Here is an 18,322-nt window from a genome sequence, read left to right as displayed (position 1 = left end):
TAGTCAACGCACAATGTTTTATCAATCTATAATTACGGTTTAGGCGGAGTCTACAATGGAAGTCGTTGAAAAAAATAAGGATCCTCATAGAAGTCGTAGAACATTCATCAATCATAGTCGATTAAATCGTAGGAAATTGACCAATTCTAATCGAGTATTCTCCTTATATTTGATTATGATATTGGTTTCCTACGACTTCTATAGATCCCGTATTACATTCCACAACTCAATTACGTTTTGTGCTTAGGCCCTACGACCTTCTACATTGGTCAAAACTTGTTGTATCAGTCAAAGCGTCAATTTTACAGTCACACGACGCATTTACAATGCTTGCAACGCTACGCTCTTTTTTCATAGCATTCATGATGAATGCTATGACTCATCATCGCTGTTTATTAAAAAAAATTCTTACTTATTGGTTAATTAAGTTAAATAATTGTGCGATCAATGATAAGGTAACTGATTGATTATAAGCATAATGTCTGATATCAGTAAAATGAAAGTTGTCATTGCTTACAAAATTGTAGTAGTTCATGTGCATTCTTAGTCAAGACTGTTAATTATTATATGTTTTAATAATTTTATATTTGAGTTTATTTATTCACAAAGAATAAATACTGTCAGTAAAATTGAACATTATTATAAATCGCTTTTCACTTCGAATAGAAGTAGCAATGCGTAAATACAAACATATTTCAAATACAGTATGTAATATCTCAAAATGCACATTTCTTCTCAAATACATATTTCTTCTCTTAATTTTATATATAAATATTTTATATGTACTTTTCTAATAATATCTGTATTTTAAATTTTAGGGGAAATTAATCTCCTAACATTAGAAAATAAAATAGACTTGGAAAATTCTATTTGTGTAACTCCAACTGGATACTTAATACTCTCTTTATTGACGGATGATTATCAAGCTCTTGGTTTAGAAGGGAAACCCTCTGTCTTTAGTCATAAATCTCATACACGATACAGTAAGTTTCACTAATAATGCAATAGAATAATAAAATTATATATTATATTATATACAAGGTGCGTCACCAAAATCCGGACAAATCGAACAATTTCTTTAAACAAAATGTTTTTAATGAAAAATTTAATATTACAAAAAATCTTTTTATATGGCACTTGGGGGATCCCTGTAGAGCACAATTATTCGATATGTCCCCCATTAGTTTGAATGACGTCTATTCTCGGTCTGAAGCGTTCGCACGCACGCTGTAATGTAGCGCTGTCCATGCCGACGAATGCTGCTTCAATAGCGGTCCTTAATGACGTCACATTGGGATTTCGAGATTTGTTTGTGACCCTTTCAACTACGCTCCATACGTAGTAGTTGAATTTAAATCTGGGCTGTTAGGAGGCTAGAATGAGAGCCAAAGCGAGCAACTCGGCTTGTCCTGACAGCCTCAGAGAGCATCTGTCGTATCTTTAATGTATACGATTTGCATCGAAGGTCCTCCTCAGCAATTCAACGCATTGTTGGCTCGCTTACACCAATAATCGATGCTAATTTTCGCAACGATTGCCCTGTCATCCGAAATTAGCGCTTGAGCTCTTTCAACGACAGCGAGGGTCCTCGCGGTGCGTTTTTTCGAGTGATTCGTCCTCGCTGGAATACTAGAATCTTCGTTGGACTGTTCTAAAGCCGTATATTTTGCCGTCATAAACGATTGATTTCGGGTATCCAAAGAACCGAATTATTTCCGTTGCTGAGCGCCCAGCGCGAAGGCCTTCGATGATCGTGACTCTTCGATTATATTCCGCACTTGATTTCAACATCGCGACCATTTTGAGAATATGACTGTTTACTAAAAGCATCAAGTTTTCTCGGACGTCAACAACAACTTCTGACGGAGGCACAATATAGCGAAAAATTTAAATTAAAATTTGTCCGGGTATTTTGGTGACGCACCTTACACCGTACATGTAATATACATCGTGTAAACAATTTTTTGCCGTAAAGTAATTTTTTAAGTATTAACATTTAAAGTTTCTTCAATGATCAAGTAAATAATAAAATATAGAAATTGATTAATACATTCATACATTTTTATACCGAGTGTTTTAGACCATCTGTCCGTCCCATTTAAAAACGAGGGAAGTGGTTATTTTGAAAAATATTTCAGACAAAAGTTGTTAAGGATCAAGTAATGCATTACATGGACATATGCGATTGACCTTGGATAGTGTCATGAAGATAGGGTCATATTGAGATCGACTTGAATTTTTTAAATAGGAACTGATATCTTTCATTGCATATTCTTGATGTCAAGACATTTTTGAAATACTAATTACAAATCCTTTTTAGTTGAAATTTCAAAATTTCAGTATCGCTGATTTTAGCATTAACCAAGATGTACCGTGTGGAGATCGCATGATCGGATTCTTAAGCATCCCGAAAAGGTGTAAATCCGATCGTGCTATCTCCACGCGGTACATCTTGAATAATGCTAACGCACAGTGATCTGGCGCGTGACTTTAGGCGGAATAATTAATATGAGAATAAATTAATATGAGCTATATTTTTATTATTGCTCTGAGACTGATTGATTGCGACATAATTTTGACTCCGAGATCTCTATAAAAAATAGAGATTTCGGGCTCGAAATTGATGTCGGTTTGAGCAATAATATTAGGTGTTGGAATTAATTCGTAGCGTTTTACAAGTGATGGGAAGTACTTTCATTAATGTATTTTTTAATGCTCATGTGAAATAAATAACATTCTTTCATTAAAAAACGCTACGAATTAATTCCAACACCTAATATTATAAAAACATAGCTCATATTAATTTATTCCACCTAAAGTTACATTCGATAGTCTCACAAGGGACCATCTCGGTTTGTACAACAAATTAGTGAAAATTGATTCTTGATATCAGTAAAAGTTGGCAACATAAGATAAATTAAGAAAAAAGACAAGAGCGTATAGGTCGTAAGTTCAAAGAAATTTAGTATTACAGTGCATAATAAAAGTTCTAGAACAGCTAATATTTCAAAAAATATTGATTTATCTAAAAAATGTTTGAAACAAAAGTAACAGGATTTTAAAAACATTATCAGATGATAATATTAATTTGACCTTGGAATGACCTTGAAAAGGTCATCCAAAGTTGATACAAAAATCTTAAACGGAACTCCTTATTTTTTATAGCATATTTTTATAGCTGACATTGAGACGTTTCCAGAACACTAGTTACAAATTTTTTCTTCATAAGAATAGAGCTCAGAATATCCGAATACTCGGGTACCCGCCCGCTCGCTCTGTTACTCGTGCACATGAATCTGAACCGGTTCCGCGGATACCCGCTAATTTGGATACTCAAAGAATCAATACAAGTATCCGCTATATGCTACACATCATATTTGTACGTAACTTTAATTTTAAAGATTTATGTTTTAGAATTATTATTATTTGTAGTGATTCTCATTTGTAGTTAATCAGTTTAAATTATGTTATAACTTTTAAAATATTCGACTACAAACGAAAGGAAAATCTCTACAAACGATTTTGAATCAAGATATGTTAATCCAGAGATACGGTAATCCAGAGTTCGGCGCTAAGAAAACGCATAGCGTTTTAGCTATGAGACACTGGATATCTTTACAGGAGCGATGAGTTTTCTAAGATCTCGATTATTATATCTTAATGATAGTTGCTGATCAAATTTTATGCATGGTCAATCGATAGCTTGTATCCGAATTGTATAATGAAAGTGCATTTATTTTTTTCTATTTGCCCTACGAGGTATTGCAATAAGTTCCAAATTTTGTTCAAACTTTAAGAAACATTTTTGTCAACGTCGTCTGCCTGACCCATGGATTACGTCTCGAATTTCAGTCGACAGATGACACAATCAGACAGTCGATTCAATCTCAAGCTTTTTACTTTACTCTTTAATAACTCTTTAACGAACAACGATCGACTGCTAAAATTGTCCAATGGTCACTCAAGGTCATGACCTACAATCTTCCGAAGGTTGTTCAGTATGATGACTTTCATAATGTGGGAGAGGGTCAAGGTCAGCGGAGATGAACTGTTCATTTTAATTTTAATATCTTCTTAATAAGCAACGGTCGACTATTAAAAGTGTCCGATGATCACTCAGAGTCATAACCTTGACAATATGAGACAAGGACATTTTAATTTTTTTTATACGCGTCATGATCTCGACAATATGAGTTATTGCAAAATGGTAGAGAACTTTTCGACTCAGTTTAGTCCACTCTACACATAAGCGATTGGCCAAAACTTATGGGACACCCTGTATAATGTTATATATAAATCAAAGAAAAGAAATGCGCAGGGCACTAATGATCCAAAGATAATAATTACTTCCTCGTTTATAAATGAGGTATACAGGTAATCTGAAACATCGGGTACGTATGTATAATATATACCTATACACGCGCGCGTGCGAGTTACAATACATGCGTGCACGTATACATTCATGTGTAAAATAGTATTTCAATCGTGCATACGTGTACGCATATAATAGGGAAAGTGGGGGAATTGTGTGCATTTAATAGGGTTTCCTACATTAGAAGTTCAAAAGAATTCGTTTTTTTTCCGTAAATTGATAGTAAAACTCTTTGAGATTATATCCCTAAAATTTTAGAGGGAAATTTGAAATCCTTCGGTATAAATTCAGCGCTTGTATACAGGATGGTCTACTTAAATCGAACATAAAATATTTCGCTTATTTTTGATACAAAAAAATATTTCAAACGAAAGTGGAATAGTTTCGAGAGGGACGTATTTTGGCCATGTTGTTTTTTTTCTAGGTGGAATCAAAAAGATATGAAGGTCACCTCCACTTTTTTAAATGGAATTATTGGAATTAATGATTTTTTTTTACATAATATGATTCCTCTAATTATTCTGCATATAAAAGTATTAAGATAGTAATATCAAAAAACCAATAGTTTACAAGATATTTTATACTTTATTCTGACATATATTGACATAAAATATTAAATAACTCGTGAACTATTAATATTTTGATAATCTTACCTTAATATTTTTATGAATAATAAAATCAGTTAGTGTAAAAAAAACATATCGTTATTTTGAAAAAATATGTATGCAAAATGAATAATTTTTGAAATAAACAACTACGCATTTTTTTCCATCAACTTCTTTCATCTCATTATTCTGTTCGTAAAAATATTAAGATTATCAAAAAGTTAATAGTTTACGAGTTATTTAACATTTTATGTCAATATGCGCCAGAACGAAATGTAAAATATCTCGTCAACTATTGGTTTTTTTATATTACTACCTTAATTCTTTTATATGCAGAATAATTAGAGGAATATATCATATTGTGTAAAAAAAATCGTACAATTCCATTTTAAAAAATGAAGGTAACCTTCATATCTTTTTGATGCCTCCACCTAAAAAAAACCAACATGATGAAAATACGTCCCTCTCGAAACTTTCATTTGAAATATTTTTTTATATCAAAAATAAGTGAGATATTTCAGATGGTCGATTTAAGTGGACCATCCTGTATACGGATGCATGGCGCGTAGATATAATAAATAATTAAAAAAAAATTTTTTATTATAATTCTAAAATACTCTTAAAGCCATTCAATTTTCATTTAAAAAATTTTTCTACCTCTTATAGTTTCGATGATATTCGCTTCGGAAGAAAAAAAAAGATTTTTCTCGAAGAGGTGTTTTATTCCTAAACCTCGAGATAAGCACAAACAAAAAAAATATAAATCTAATATTTTCTCATGCTCTACAACATATCCTGTTGTCAATGGCTGCATTCAGAACGACAATCGCTCACTAAACGTTCAGTGAGTTTTTTCATCTGTGTGTGATTGGCATATTCCATTAAATCTAAAAATATAGACCAACCAGATATAAGAGCTTACTGAGTGCTCAGTGAGCGGTTGTCGTTCTGAATGTCAATGTTATAATTATTTCGCACTCTACAATGTAACTCCCAAGAAATACACAAAAGTCAACACAAAATGATGTCAAAATGACTTTATTTTGATGCTTAAATAAACGGTCAAATTTTGTAACAAAAAAATCATCAGTTTGATGTTTCATGAAATGTTGATAAAAAAATGAATAAATATATTATTATACCAATGTTTATACAAAAACTTTGAAAAAATTATACAGAAAAAAATTAGAAAAATTAATTATAACAAAAATCGCATAACGTATATCAAAGTATATATATCAAACATTCTTTTGATTTTCTCTCAGCTTGATATGTTCCTGGACTATTATATAACTTGGGACGTTATATTACATTTATTGGAATACGAAATTATAACATTGATATCATGCTACTTTTAATTTGTCGACTGAGCAGAGTTCCATATCTTGCAATTCTTCGCAAATAGTGTTTCATTGAGAGGAAACTTTGAATTGTATATGTGCACAATTTTTCGCCGCGAATTGATTTAATAAGAAAAATGATTATTCCAAAACTTTTTAACGTAATTCAATGAATAATAGTTCAATAGATGTACACATAATGATATATTTTAGTAAGATGATTAAATAAAATAAGAGAAAATACGGACTTATTATCTTATTTTCTGGATGTCAAAATTATTATCAGAATATGTAATTTTATCTTTTTTCATTTTTGATGTTAATTACATTTTCAAATTATATAATTTATGGTTATATCTGAAAAGCATTACATTCAATCTACTAATTTCGCCACGGTAGCTGCTCCATTTATCGGAAAAATGTTAAATCAAAATGCGCACAATTACCCGCTACGCACGATTGTTCTAATTTCCCCTATATCTTTTTATATAAATTTTTATGTTTCTTTTTTCATTGTACATCAAAAGTAGTGAGAATCGATCTAACAAATGAAAACTTCATTCCTGGTAAAAAGAATTACGAAAGAATTCGGATAGCATTGGAAGAACGACTCACCCAGAAGTTTGATGTTATAGTATCATGGGATCCACCAGGTTCACATACATTTTTACCTTTTTTAAAAATACGCACACAATATAATATTCATATCTATATCTATTTTATATATATATATATATATATATATATATATATATATATATATAAGGGCAGTCGTTATATTTACAATTTTTGAAATATGATTGAAATCTTCTTAAAATGGTTCAATATTTCACAAAAATAACACTATAACAATAGAACACAATAGAATAACAATAGAATTTTTTCAGATGTTTTTTAAACAATATTAACCCGTGCCACTGGGACATAATAGACGGAAAAGCATCGTTGTAAACAAAATTTAGCTTTAATTTTTAACCAATTTTAAAGTTTTTTTTATTGGCTCGAAATTGAATAAGCTGTAGCTCATTCTGCACAAATTTTGATTACGGTTCAAATTAAAAATGGCCAATCCAATATTCGTTATCATACAATTTTGATTTTTTTGCCCATTTTATTGGATCGTTCTGGCGGAAAAATTCCTAAGTATGCCAAAAACTATTCCTAAATACGTGATTTAGAACGCGGAAGTAGTATTCGCGGACGTAGAATTCTACTTCTATGTCAAAGTAAGCTAATTCATGCTTTTGTGCGGCAAACTGTACTACGCCAGAAAGTACGCTTGATTATGCTAAAAACTATGCCTAAGTATGCGAATGAAACAGTGAAAGTAGTTTGGCGTAGAATTCTACTCCTATGCCAAAGATTTACGCCTTTCTATGCGAAACTGTATCCTAAGCATAGTTTTGGATACATTCAGGGTGCTATTTCATTTGTGCGTTTTTGTCATACGACAAATGTGTACAGAACAGAGAGGTCCTCGGATCTCTCTCTCCCATAGCCAATCAACAGGCTTGAAAAATTTATCATATGACAAAAACGCACAAATGAAATATCTTATACTACTGTACTGTTTAAATTTAAACATACGAGGGTTATCCGGAAAGTAAGATTACAAGGCGCGTTTCCTTGCTCTCGCAGGGAAATATTTTTTGAAGTTAATACTGCACTGCTGTGTAGTAGGGAGCCAGCTGAAGCGGTGCCGGACGTCAATATCGTCAGTAGCTTCCTAACTCTCGTTATGGTGAAGGTTTAAGATAAGCGCCTTTATTTCGTCTCCCATCAAGTGCGAAGTGCGCGCTGTAATACGCTACCTGAATGTATGAGTTTACCACCCGGGTTTACCACCATATCCCAGAGAGCAAACGACAATCAATGCAGTGGCGCCATTCTTCTTCAGCAAAAAATTCAAAACTCAGCAATCAGCTCAAAAAATTATGGCGACAGTTTTCTGGGACAGAAAAGGAGTTCTGCTCGTCGTTTTTGCAGAAAGGTGAGATAATTAACGCTGTAAGATACTGTGAGACCCTCAGGAAACTTCGCAGAACTATATAAAACAAATGCCTGGGATGCTGACGAAGGGAATCTGTCTTCTTCATGACAATCCTCATCCGTATACCGCTTGTGCAACGCAAGAGTTGTTGACTTCATTGGTTGGGATATTTTAAACCACCTCTTTCACAGCCCCGATCTCACATTAGCGACTATCATTTCTTCACTAAATTAAAAGAACATCTGGGTGGAAAACACTTTTGCGATGACGACGAGGTGAAAATCGAAGTGCAGAACTGGTTAAAAGAGGTGATGAGAGATTTCTATGAAACAGGAATAAAAAACTCGCCCTACAGTTGACAAAATGCATTGAAGTAAATAGTGATTATGTAGAAAAATAATGTAATATCTATACTATAATCCCTATAAGTTTCATTAAAATATATGCATTGTATTTTTAAAAAAACTTGTAACTTTACTTTCCGGATAACCCTCGTATTTCATTTGTGCGTTTTTGTCATATAAGTAATATGATTGTGTCTTGAACTCATTTGGCCTGAATTCAAGATGCCATCACATTGCTGTTATGATGAAATTAGAATTATTATAGCATGGATACTTTAATATTAAAGCCCAACTTTGAGGACTCACTTTACATGCGAAATGCTGCACTCCTTATATTTTCCCAGGTGATTCTTATTTATGAGTTTATATCTGAGCATTATGCATCTCCGCTGTGACGCCCCTCTGTCGGCGGAGATGCTCACGGATGAATAAAAATAATTCCGCGTAAAATGGTGTAGAATGATTTACTTTGTTACAAACGGAAAAATTAAAGTAAGTATTATACTTTGGCATAGTTTGGCATAGAAAGAAAATAGTACCTCAGAAAATGATTTTTTTCGTGCAACCGCGTAGTTTGGCGTAGATAGGCATAGTTATTTCTATGTCCAACTATTCGATTGTAGAGTGTGATTCTGCGTAGAAAGATGTAGAGTGGCATACTTTCTTCGAATATTTACGAAAAAATGAAAATCAGATTAGAGGAGTTCGGCAGAAACACGTAGTTCAGGAAGTAATGATCATTAGTTGCGCGTACTTTGGCGTACTTTCTGTGTTTAACTAGGTCTAAATGCGCTATTTTACATTTTTCACGTAAAAATGCGTAGTTTGGCATTGTTATCTCTGTGCCCAACAGAGTGTAATTTCGCGTAAAAAGACGTAAAATGACATACTTTCTTTAAATACTACGAAAGAATAAAAATGAGTTTGGCATAGTTTGATATAGATACCCGTAGTTCAGCAAGTAATGATCATTAGTTGCGCGTACTTTGGCGTACTTTTTGTTCCTAACTAGGTCTACGTACACTATTTTACATTTTGCGTAAAATCGCACAGCTTGACGTAATTATTTCCATGTTTAACACGATTTTACGCCACAGTTATAGAAGTAAAAAAGTGTATTTTTTCTCGTACTAATTAGCATAGAAATTTTTTCGCCAGGGCGACCATTTTTTATATGAACTATTGTTGACATGTACACGACATGTATACTCAAGGACAACTTCGATTCTTTCCTTCGATTACTTTTTTAAAAACTTCCAAAAATTCAGGTTATTTCGTCTTTACGTCAAATTTAGTTGTAAGGTTAGTCGTAAATTTAATTGTTAGGTTAGTAGTATCGTTAATCGCGCACGGACTATTAACGTAGTAAAATACATGGTGGAAAGAATATAAGATGAAGTACTCCCATGGATATGCAGTAGAAGAGTGAATTTGGATAATATTTGATTGGCTGTTCAAATATAACCAGCGCTATTATACGCAGGAAAGTGCGTATTGGGAACATTTGATTGATTATTTCCATTGCTATTATTCCATCGCCATTATTTCCATCGCCATTATGCGCAATGTTTCATTTTATATTCTTTCCACCATGGAAAAGTGGTCACTTTTTAATTTGTGAAAATTCTAAGGGAAAGAATCGAAGTTCTTGGGTATACAGCCAGTCACAGAAAGGTTGCAACACTTTTTTTTTTATAAGTTTCGGCAGCTTTCTCACCGAATGATTAGTTCTTATTCATGGATCTACAAATAAAAATCAATCTCTCGGTGAGTAGATTAGAGGACCCATCGAAATAAAAGGTGTTGCAACCTTTCTGTAACCGACTGTACATACATATTTTACGCTAGGGATACACACTAGGACAGTAGGAGGCGTGCGACAGACGAATAGTATAAAGTTTCTCTTGGAAATGTTAAGAGCGGAAGGACACCATTGCCGAGTGTCGGATACCGACCTAGTGAACTAACACACCGAACTGTCTAGATTAACCAAGATCATCGTCCTTTATATTAGAATAAATACTTTTCCTATCTTGTAAAGTTACTACTGCGGATATTGTTTTCAACAATTTCTTTTTCTTCTCCCATTCTCGGGGAATGAATAAATTGTAACTATAATCAAAATCTATGCAGAATGGGCCTTTAGCTCATTCAATTTTCGAATAAAATTTTTAAAAAATCTAAAATTAGTTAAGAATTAGACCGGATTCACACCTTAATGGAAAAGCGGAAGCCAATCAGAACTCGCGGAAAGACAGAAACAGACAAGCAAAATGTACCGCTGTTACGTCCCAAGGTCCAACCGTTGATAATTGATACCTGGACAAACCGGGGACCAATGGCGGGTAACAAATCGAGAGTTGCGCGTCCTTTCGGAGAAGAAGAAACCTACGGTAATCCCTTCATGAATCTTGCTGATGGTTCGGTCCGTGGTGCGGGACACGCGGCTCAGTCTGGACTCCGGTTGGTCAGGCTCCTTGTAGGTGCTCGATGATTGGCCGGCGCTGATTCCGCTCGTTCACACACACGATCTCCAAGTTAAACGATAAACGTATACGCGCGGCGTTTATTGTAAAAGGAGAGGTTTCGTCAAATATTATTATATATACGTACTTATAATTGCTCAAAAGTAATTAATGTATTTTATAACTTCTGCAGTTGCTACACACATATCCAGACTTATGTTATAACTAATAATTAGATGCGGTTAACTAGGAAGGTTAAATAAGATGTACCTATGATTAGATTGGATTGCTCACGCGAGTAGAATTTAGGAATTAAACTAGAAATCACGATACTCTGGAAGAAACCGTTTCTTTTCGACCAGACCTGACCCCGGCAGGTTTTGAACTAACTCCTTAAAACACTCGCTGCTCGCGAGAGAGAGCAAGTCCCGTTTTTTTAGAACCCGAACGCTTTCAGGAAAAAGGTGCCCCTCCATGCTGGTAGGGCGCGTGAGGTGGGGAGAAGATGTCAGGGGCGGTCCCTGCAGTTCTAGTGCCCCGTCGGTTATTGAAGTAAGGAAAAATTTGTAATTTGGCCAGGGACATTCCTGGATAAGTTTTATAAGTACCGCTGACGTGACACCGCCTATTACTACTACGAGTTCCGATTGGCTTCCGCTTTTTCGTCAAGGTGTAAACCCGGCCTTAGAGCGTCGACTGAATTTCTTTCTCTAAAGCCCGTTCTACAATCAGTCGTGTATCGGAGTCGGGCGTCGTACACATGCGCACTGGATTGTCGAATGAAATTGTTACAAGTCGGCTGTTGTTGTCGAAATAAAAGATGGTCAATTTCTATCTTTTCCGTCTACGACTAGATGAAATATAACTTTCGGATACATTTGTGTATGGATAAACAGATATTTTTATACGGATATATGGATATATTTATATTATCTTATGGAATCACTGAATGTAGATGAAATAATTATTGATTTCGTTCGCATCATTGCTTGTATGATAAACGCGACGTGGATTTTTAAAATATTAGCAAAAAAAGATCTGTGGCTAAAAATATCCACAAACTTGAGAAACTATTATAAATATAACTATATAAATATGTCAGATAATTTTTTGTTTGTTAAATTATTATTATTTAATATAAAAATATTTTGTAATTTAATTCTTTTGTATCAAATTTAAGAAATTCCTATAAGAGTTGACACTGGGTGAATTCGTGTATATAAATTTATTCAAGTTTAATAACTTGAATAATATACGTTTCGATTATCGTTTTGATCCTTTTCAATATTATAAAATTAAAATATAAGTTAAAAAATTCACGTGGTTATCAATTTAAAAAACAAGATACAAAAAGAGCATAAAGAACCACACCACAGGTTATAATTTGTGATATTTACTTATTATTATTAGGTGTTGGAATTAATTCGTAGCGTTTTACAAGTGATGGGAAGTACTTTCATTAATGTATTTTTTAATGCTCATGTGAAATAAATAACATTCTTTCATTAAAAAACGCTACGAATTAATTCCAACACCTAATATATTAATTAAAACATTAAACGTTTCGGCCACAATCTGGCCATCTTCAGTAATACAATAGTCTTCATAAACCGCAAAAATACATTTAGTTGAAATTAAATTCAACAGTCCATTGTTGTAATAAAAATAACATGTTCTTTTTAGTGTGAAGATGCTTCGTACAAAATGTTATAACGTCCACAGTCATATCAAGAAGTGTAGAACAAGAATTTCCAGATTCTGATTAAATTAAAATTATATGTCATTAATTTCTCCTAGTCGAACATAAAGAAATATAATCGTTACCTGTTTTACCAATTCTGGGAGATATTTAAATTATTCCAATCATCCGTTAACACACAAAAGGGGAGTTATTATTGGGCAATTGGACAGAATTCTATTTTTGTCCCATCCTAAATTTCAGGAAAAAAACAACACGGAACTAATTCGCATTCTTTTAAGTAACGGTTATCCCTTAAAGTTTATATTTACAACAATAAAAAATAGAATTAAGACATTACAAAATAGAAGTAAAAAATGTAATAAAGAAAGTGATTCTAATGCTAATTCAAAGAAATTTCTTGTGGTGCCGTATTTGAGCAAAGTGTCGGAAAAGTTCAAAAAACTCTCACATGTTCATGATTTTAACATAGCGTACAAACCCATGAATAAAATGAATGCATTTATTAAGACGGGGAAAGATTCTTTGTCCAGGGATGACCAATGTGGAGTTGTCTACAAAATCGATTGTTTAAATTGTGAATCGTCGTATGTAAGTCAAACAAAAAGAAAATTAAAGACTCGGATAAAAGAACATAAAGCGGATTTAAGAAAATCACCTTCCGAAGTTTCAGTGGTTTCACGTCACCGTTTGAACGAGATGCATGAGTTAGATTGGGAAAACATAAAAATTTTAGACAAGGAACAATCTTTAATAAAAAGAAGAATTTCCGAAATGATACACATAAAAAGACAAATAAGAGGTATCAATAAACAAAGTGACACGGAAAGTCTGCCAGATATTTATTTTCCTTTTCTTAAGTAAGATTTCTTTTTCTTTTCAATAATAACTCTAGAAATTTCTAATTTGTTTGACTCAGGCGTATAAATAGTGATATAATACGCGATATAACAAACAACAACACATAATGTCACGAAGAAAGTCTTATTGTGGAAAAGTGTCATTTGATATTCTTCGCTCAGTTTTTTGGCTGTAAAACAGGTAACGATTATATTTCTTTATGTTCGACTAGGAGAAATTAATGACATATAATTTTAATTTAATCAGAATCTGGAAATTCTTGTTCTACACTTCTTGATATGACTATGGGCGTTATAACATTTTGTACGAAGCATCTTCACACTAAAAAGAACATGTTATTTTTATTACAACAATGGACTGTTGAATTTAATTTCAACTAAATGTATTTTTGCGATTTATGAAGACTATTGTATTACTGAAGATGGCCAGATTGTGGCCGAAACGTTTAATGTTTTAATTAATATAATAATAAGTAAATATCACAAATTATAACCTGTGGTGTGGTTCTTTATGCTCTTTTTGTATCTTGTTTTATAAAATTAATTAAATCAATACATAGTAGTCGTTAAGCAAGTGGAGTCGCATTATTCTACAATTATTATATATGTGTTGTCCATATGTGGTTATGTAAAATTTGTTACAAATCCAAGTACCAGTATACATTTAATTTCCAGATAAAACGATAAGCACTTGTAACGCTGCGTTTAGTAATATTGACAGATTGCTCGTTTGATGTCATTAAAATGTCAGCAAATGATATCCATTCTTTACATTTGTTCCGACCTTCCGACTTCGATCAACAACTCAATTGTAGAATAGCAAGTCGTATTCATGTGCGACATACAACATATGATAAACGATTAGCGGCAACCGATATCGACATACGACTGATTGTAGAACGAATCTAAGGATGAAATCACATGGTATCGTGGGAAAGACATGGGATAGAAAAATGCGGAAGAACTGATTAACTGTTCGAATCACGCATCTTCTGTCCCGCATGTTGATTCCCGTACTGTGTGATTTCACTCTAAAGATACTTTTCTGCCTATACTGTGTCCCGGTACGTGGCATGGGTTAATATTATTCAACAAATTTGAAAATTCTGGTGTTATTTTTTTTGAGATATTGAATTACTTTAGAGGATATCCCGATCAAATTTCAAAAATTGAGGGGATGGATGGAATAAAAGCCTATTACAAAATCTTGATATTAATAAAAATTGAAATAACTTGCTACTTTTTTTATTATACATAAATGGGTACAATATTAAATAAATTTATGTAATGTCTTTAAGAAATTACACGTTACAATACTTTTCTATTACGATCAATCATACACGAAAAAGCTAATTGCCGGAAAAAGGTCCTAAGTAGAATTGTGCCTTTATTCCACCCATTCCCTCAATTGTTAAAATAACCATCACCCTAATATATACATACATTTCCTTTCTTACACAATTATTTCAATATTTCAGATATCAGTATGTGCCCGTCATCTATAGCAGCATGGTTTTACGCACGCAATTATAATGTTTGTCTTTGTTGCCAGAAATTTTCTCAAAAAATCAAATATTCATTAACGATACCTACTTATGAGGACACATGTAATAACACTGATATCGATTTCTTTGAATGGTTGGGAGTCTTCAGCATTGATGGTGATCTGTACGCTCATTTGCATTTTAAAATGATTTTTCATTGGTAATGTCGCAGGAATATGACAATGACAGCTGTAACATTTTTAGATCTACTAAGAGAGAAGATAATTATGCAAATACATATCAGTGTCCTTCTCCTTCGATACATGTTAAACAGGTGCAGTATTTACAGTGGACTGGATTCTTCACACGACAAAAGATCCAAGAAGTATATAATGTTCTAAAACAATATATATTATCACGAGATAGTTTACCATGGATTAGTTTAGACATACAAGGATTTGCAGACAGTGCTATTAGCTTTGATTTGAAAGAACATACGTTCTTGACTGATGGAGACAATAGTTACACTATTGTATTTCATCCGAAAGGTAAAGTCGTTATACGGAGAAATTTAAGTTCAAATAGTAAAATAAAAGTACATCGTTAACTTTTTCTTGTTAATAAATGCCTGTTTTATATTATACTCGTCAACAAAATTATTGCAACATATTGCACATTTATACCAAAATTTTGCATAATTTTAAGTAACCATAATGTGAAAAATGATCACATATAAATGATGATTGTAGTTTTTTTTTTCATTCTCAAAGAGTAAAGTTTATATTTTAAGAAGCTTTCGATAAATTTTAAATTCATTCTTACTTTTGCTCACTATCTTTTCTAAAATAAGAATGTATTACGTCTCCAAAAAATTGCACATACAGGTATACTGTGGATCCAATAAATTTTGTTTCGCAAATGTCAGGATAATAATTGTAAAGTATGGACTTTTTCTTGTAAATTAAAAATACAATAAAGTTTTGTACGATTTTTCATTATGGAGATACGGCGTATCAAAGTATATATAAGGTGCGTCCCAAAATTTTCCGAACTTTTTCAATAGGGATAGGTCGGGTGGCGCCATCCGTGTGTTCGATTGCGCGTTTGAAAGGTACATCCCTAGCTGACTTCCAGTAAAAATTTCATGACATTTGGTTCAGTGGAAACGAAGTTATGGCGTCTCAAGTGTCAGTATGTTGTATACATCGGTACGAGAATGAACTTCGAACAAAGAGCCAATATTAAGTTTTGTTTTAAACTTGGTAAAACATTTACCGAAACCCATAATTTGATGAAACAAGTTTATGGTGATAATTGTGTAGCCCGTGCCAGTGTTTATGAGTGGTATACGCGATTCAAGAACGGTCGTGAGGACATAAATGACGACGCACATACAGGTCGCCCAAAATCGACAATTAACGAAAATTCCATCGAAGTTGTGCGTAATTTCATCAAGCATGAGCCAAAATCTTCAGTGAGATACATGGAAATGGAATTGAACATCCCCAAATCAACGATTTATCGCATTTTGACCGAACATTTGGGCCTACAAAAAGTCTGTGCACGATTTGTTCCACACAAGTTGACTGACGACCAAAAACTGACGACACTTGTCACTGATTTTTTGACTAAAAATCACATTTTAACAATCAACCATTCCCCGTATTCGCCTGATATGGCACCTTGTGACTTCTACCTATTCGGCAAAATGCATTTGTCCATGAAAGGAAAGCGGTATGTGGACGTAGAAGACATCCAAAGGGCTTGTACCACTATTCTGAAGGACGTGCCTTTGAACGACATAAAACACTCATTTGAAATGCTTTTAGATCGTGCCAAACGTTGTATTGAGTCCGACGGGGACTACTTTGAATAAACAATTTGAATTTGAAAAAAAAAGTAAACCGTTGTTGTTTTATTTCAAAAGTTCGGAAAATTTTGGGACGTACCTTGTACCTATCAAAGTATATATACCTATACATTTTTGTTCAGTTATTGCTAACATTGGTTGGATTCAGCAGAACGTTTATTTTGCAACTGTTGGAAGTTTTTTTCACGCTGATTAGATTATATTTTTAGATCTAGAAGAATGATCCTATCTCAGCAGACAATCATAAAACGATTGCAAAACTGAGTTATTCTCGTTGTTTGCCAACGTTAAACGGATGAAACGATTCACTGTGTTACACTGGTTGCGTACAGCGAACTCAACAGTTGAGTGAGCGCTCGCTGTTATTGATGTATTCTTTTAGATCAGCATTTCAGATCTAGAAGAATACATTAATAGTAGAGAATGCTCAACTGTTGAATCTGTTGAACGCAACCACTGAGTGCAGTACTACAACCGCTCACTGAGCGTTCGTAGTATTGAATGCACCCATTATGTTTTTCTTGCTGGAACACGCTCATTAGCATTACTCCGGATGTACAATAAGAGTTTTAAGTCTTAAGTCGTAAGAAATTGATCAGTCGAATTCGAGGAGAATAATCAACTATGATTCATCCATTTCTAGCTTAAGGCTTAGAACTCTATTCGGTAGATCCGGGGTTATTCAATGCTCAAGGGAAGGTTGTTGCAAGGGTCGGATATTGCGCATCGTGTGTGTGTATATGTGCATACGCATATGCATATACGTGTATGTATTGGGAGAGGCTCTTAGGACTGCCGCACACAAAATTCATAAAAGTGATCATAAGATATAAACTTAAGCCGATGAGCCAATCAGGATATTGCTTTAGGTCTACATAATCTAATGGAAATGGAAATAACAGTAAACTTATCCATAACCTCGCAATAAGATGAATTTCAACCAGTTGAAACTTGCCTTGTGGATAAGTTTCCTATTATTTCTATTTCCGTTAGAGTATGTAGGTCTAAAGCAGTATCCTGATTGGCTCATCGGCTTAAGTTCACGTCTTAAAATTATTGTTAGTTCGGATCTACGAGATTTTTAAGCTATAAGAAATGGAATCATAGTCAGTTATTCTTCTCGTATTCAATTGTAATTGCTTAATTTCTTACGGTTTAAAGCTTAAAATATCTATTGTAGATTCGGATTTACAGAAATTTTGTCTGCGGCAGCTCTTAAGGCCATAGCACACACTTCCGTAAATCTGGATAAAAATTTGACCAATTACAATCGAATGCATGTCTCAGAGTGGT

The 18,322-nt window shown here is 33.4% G+C and overlaps 1 protein-coding gene across 4 annotated transcripts in view; it reads left to right on the top strand.

Moving 5' to 3' along the window:
* The window catches only part of LOC105147119 (ribonuclease P protein subunit p40), a 52,853-nt gene extending 36,692 nt beyond the window's left edge, over positions 1 to 16,161 (top strand). For 3 of the 4 annotated variants that reach the window (XM_011057904.2, XM_011057906.2, XM_087403298.1), the window contains exons 4-7: positions 819 to 983; positions 6,845 to 6,970; positions 15,154 to 15,343; positions 15,424 to 16,161. In XM_011057904.2, the coding sequence (XP_011056206.1) occupies positions 819 to 983; positions 6,845 to 6,970; positions 15,154 to 15,343; positions 15,424 to 15,766 (824 nt within the window). In that variant the 3' untranslated portion in view covers positions 15,767 to 16,161. The remainder of the gene's footprint in view (positions 1 to 818; positions 984 to 6,844; positions 6,971 to 15,153; positions 15,344 to 15,423) is intronic. The other variant, XM_087403299.1, reaches the window with a different exon arrangement.
* The last annotated feature ends 2,161 nt before the right edge of the window (positions 16,162 to 18,322 follow it).

Source organism: Acromyrmex echinatior, chromosome 2 (genome assembly GCF_024713525.1).
Source record: "Acromyrmex echinatior isolate Ae372 chromosome 2, ASM2471352v2, whole genome shotgun sequence".
NCBI classification, from domain to species: Eukaryota; Metazoa; Arthropoda; class Insecta; order Hymenoptera; family Formicidae; genus Acromyrmex; species Acromyrmex echinatior.
Note: the sequence above shows the minus strand (reverse complement) of the source record. Positions and strands in the feature narration are given on the sequence as shown.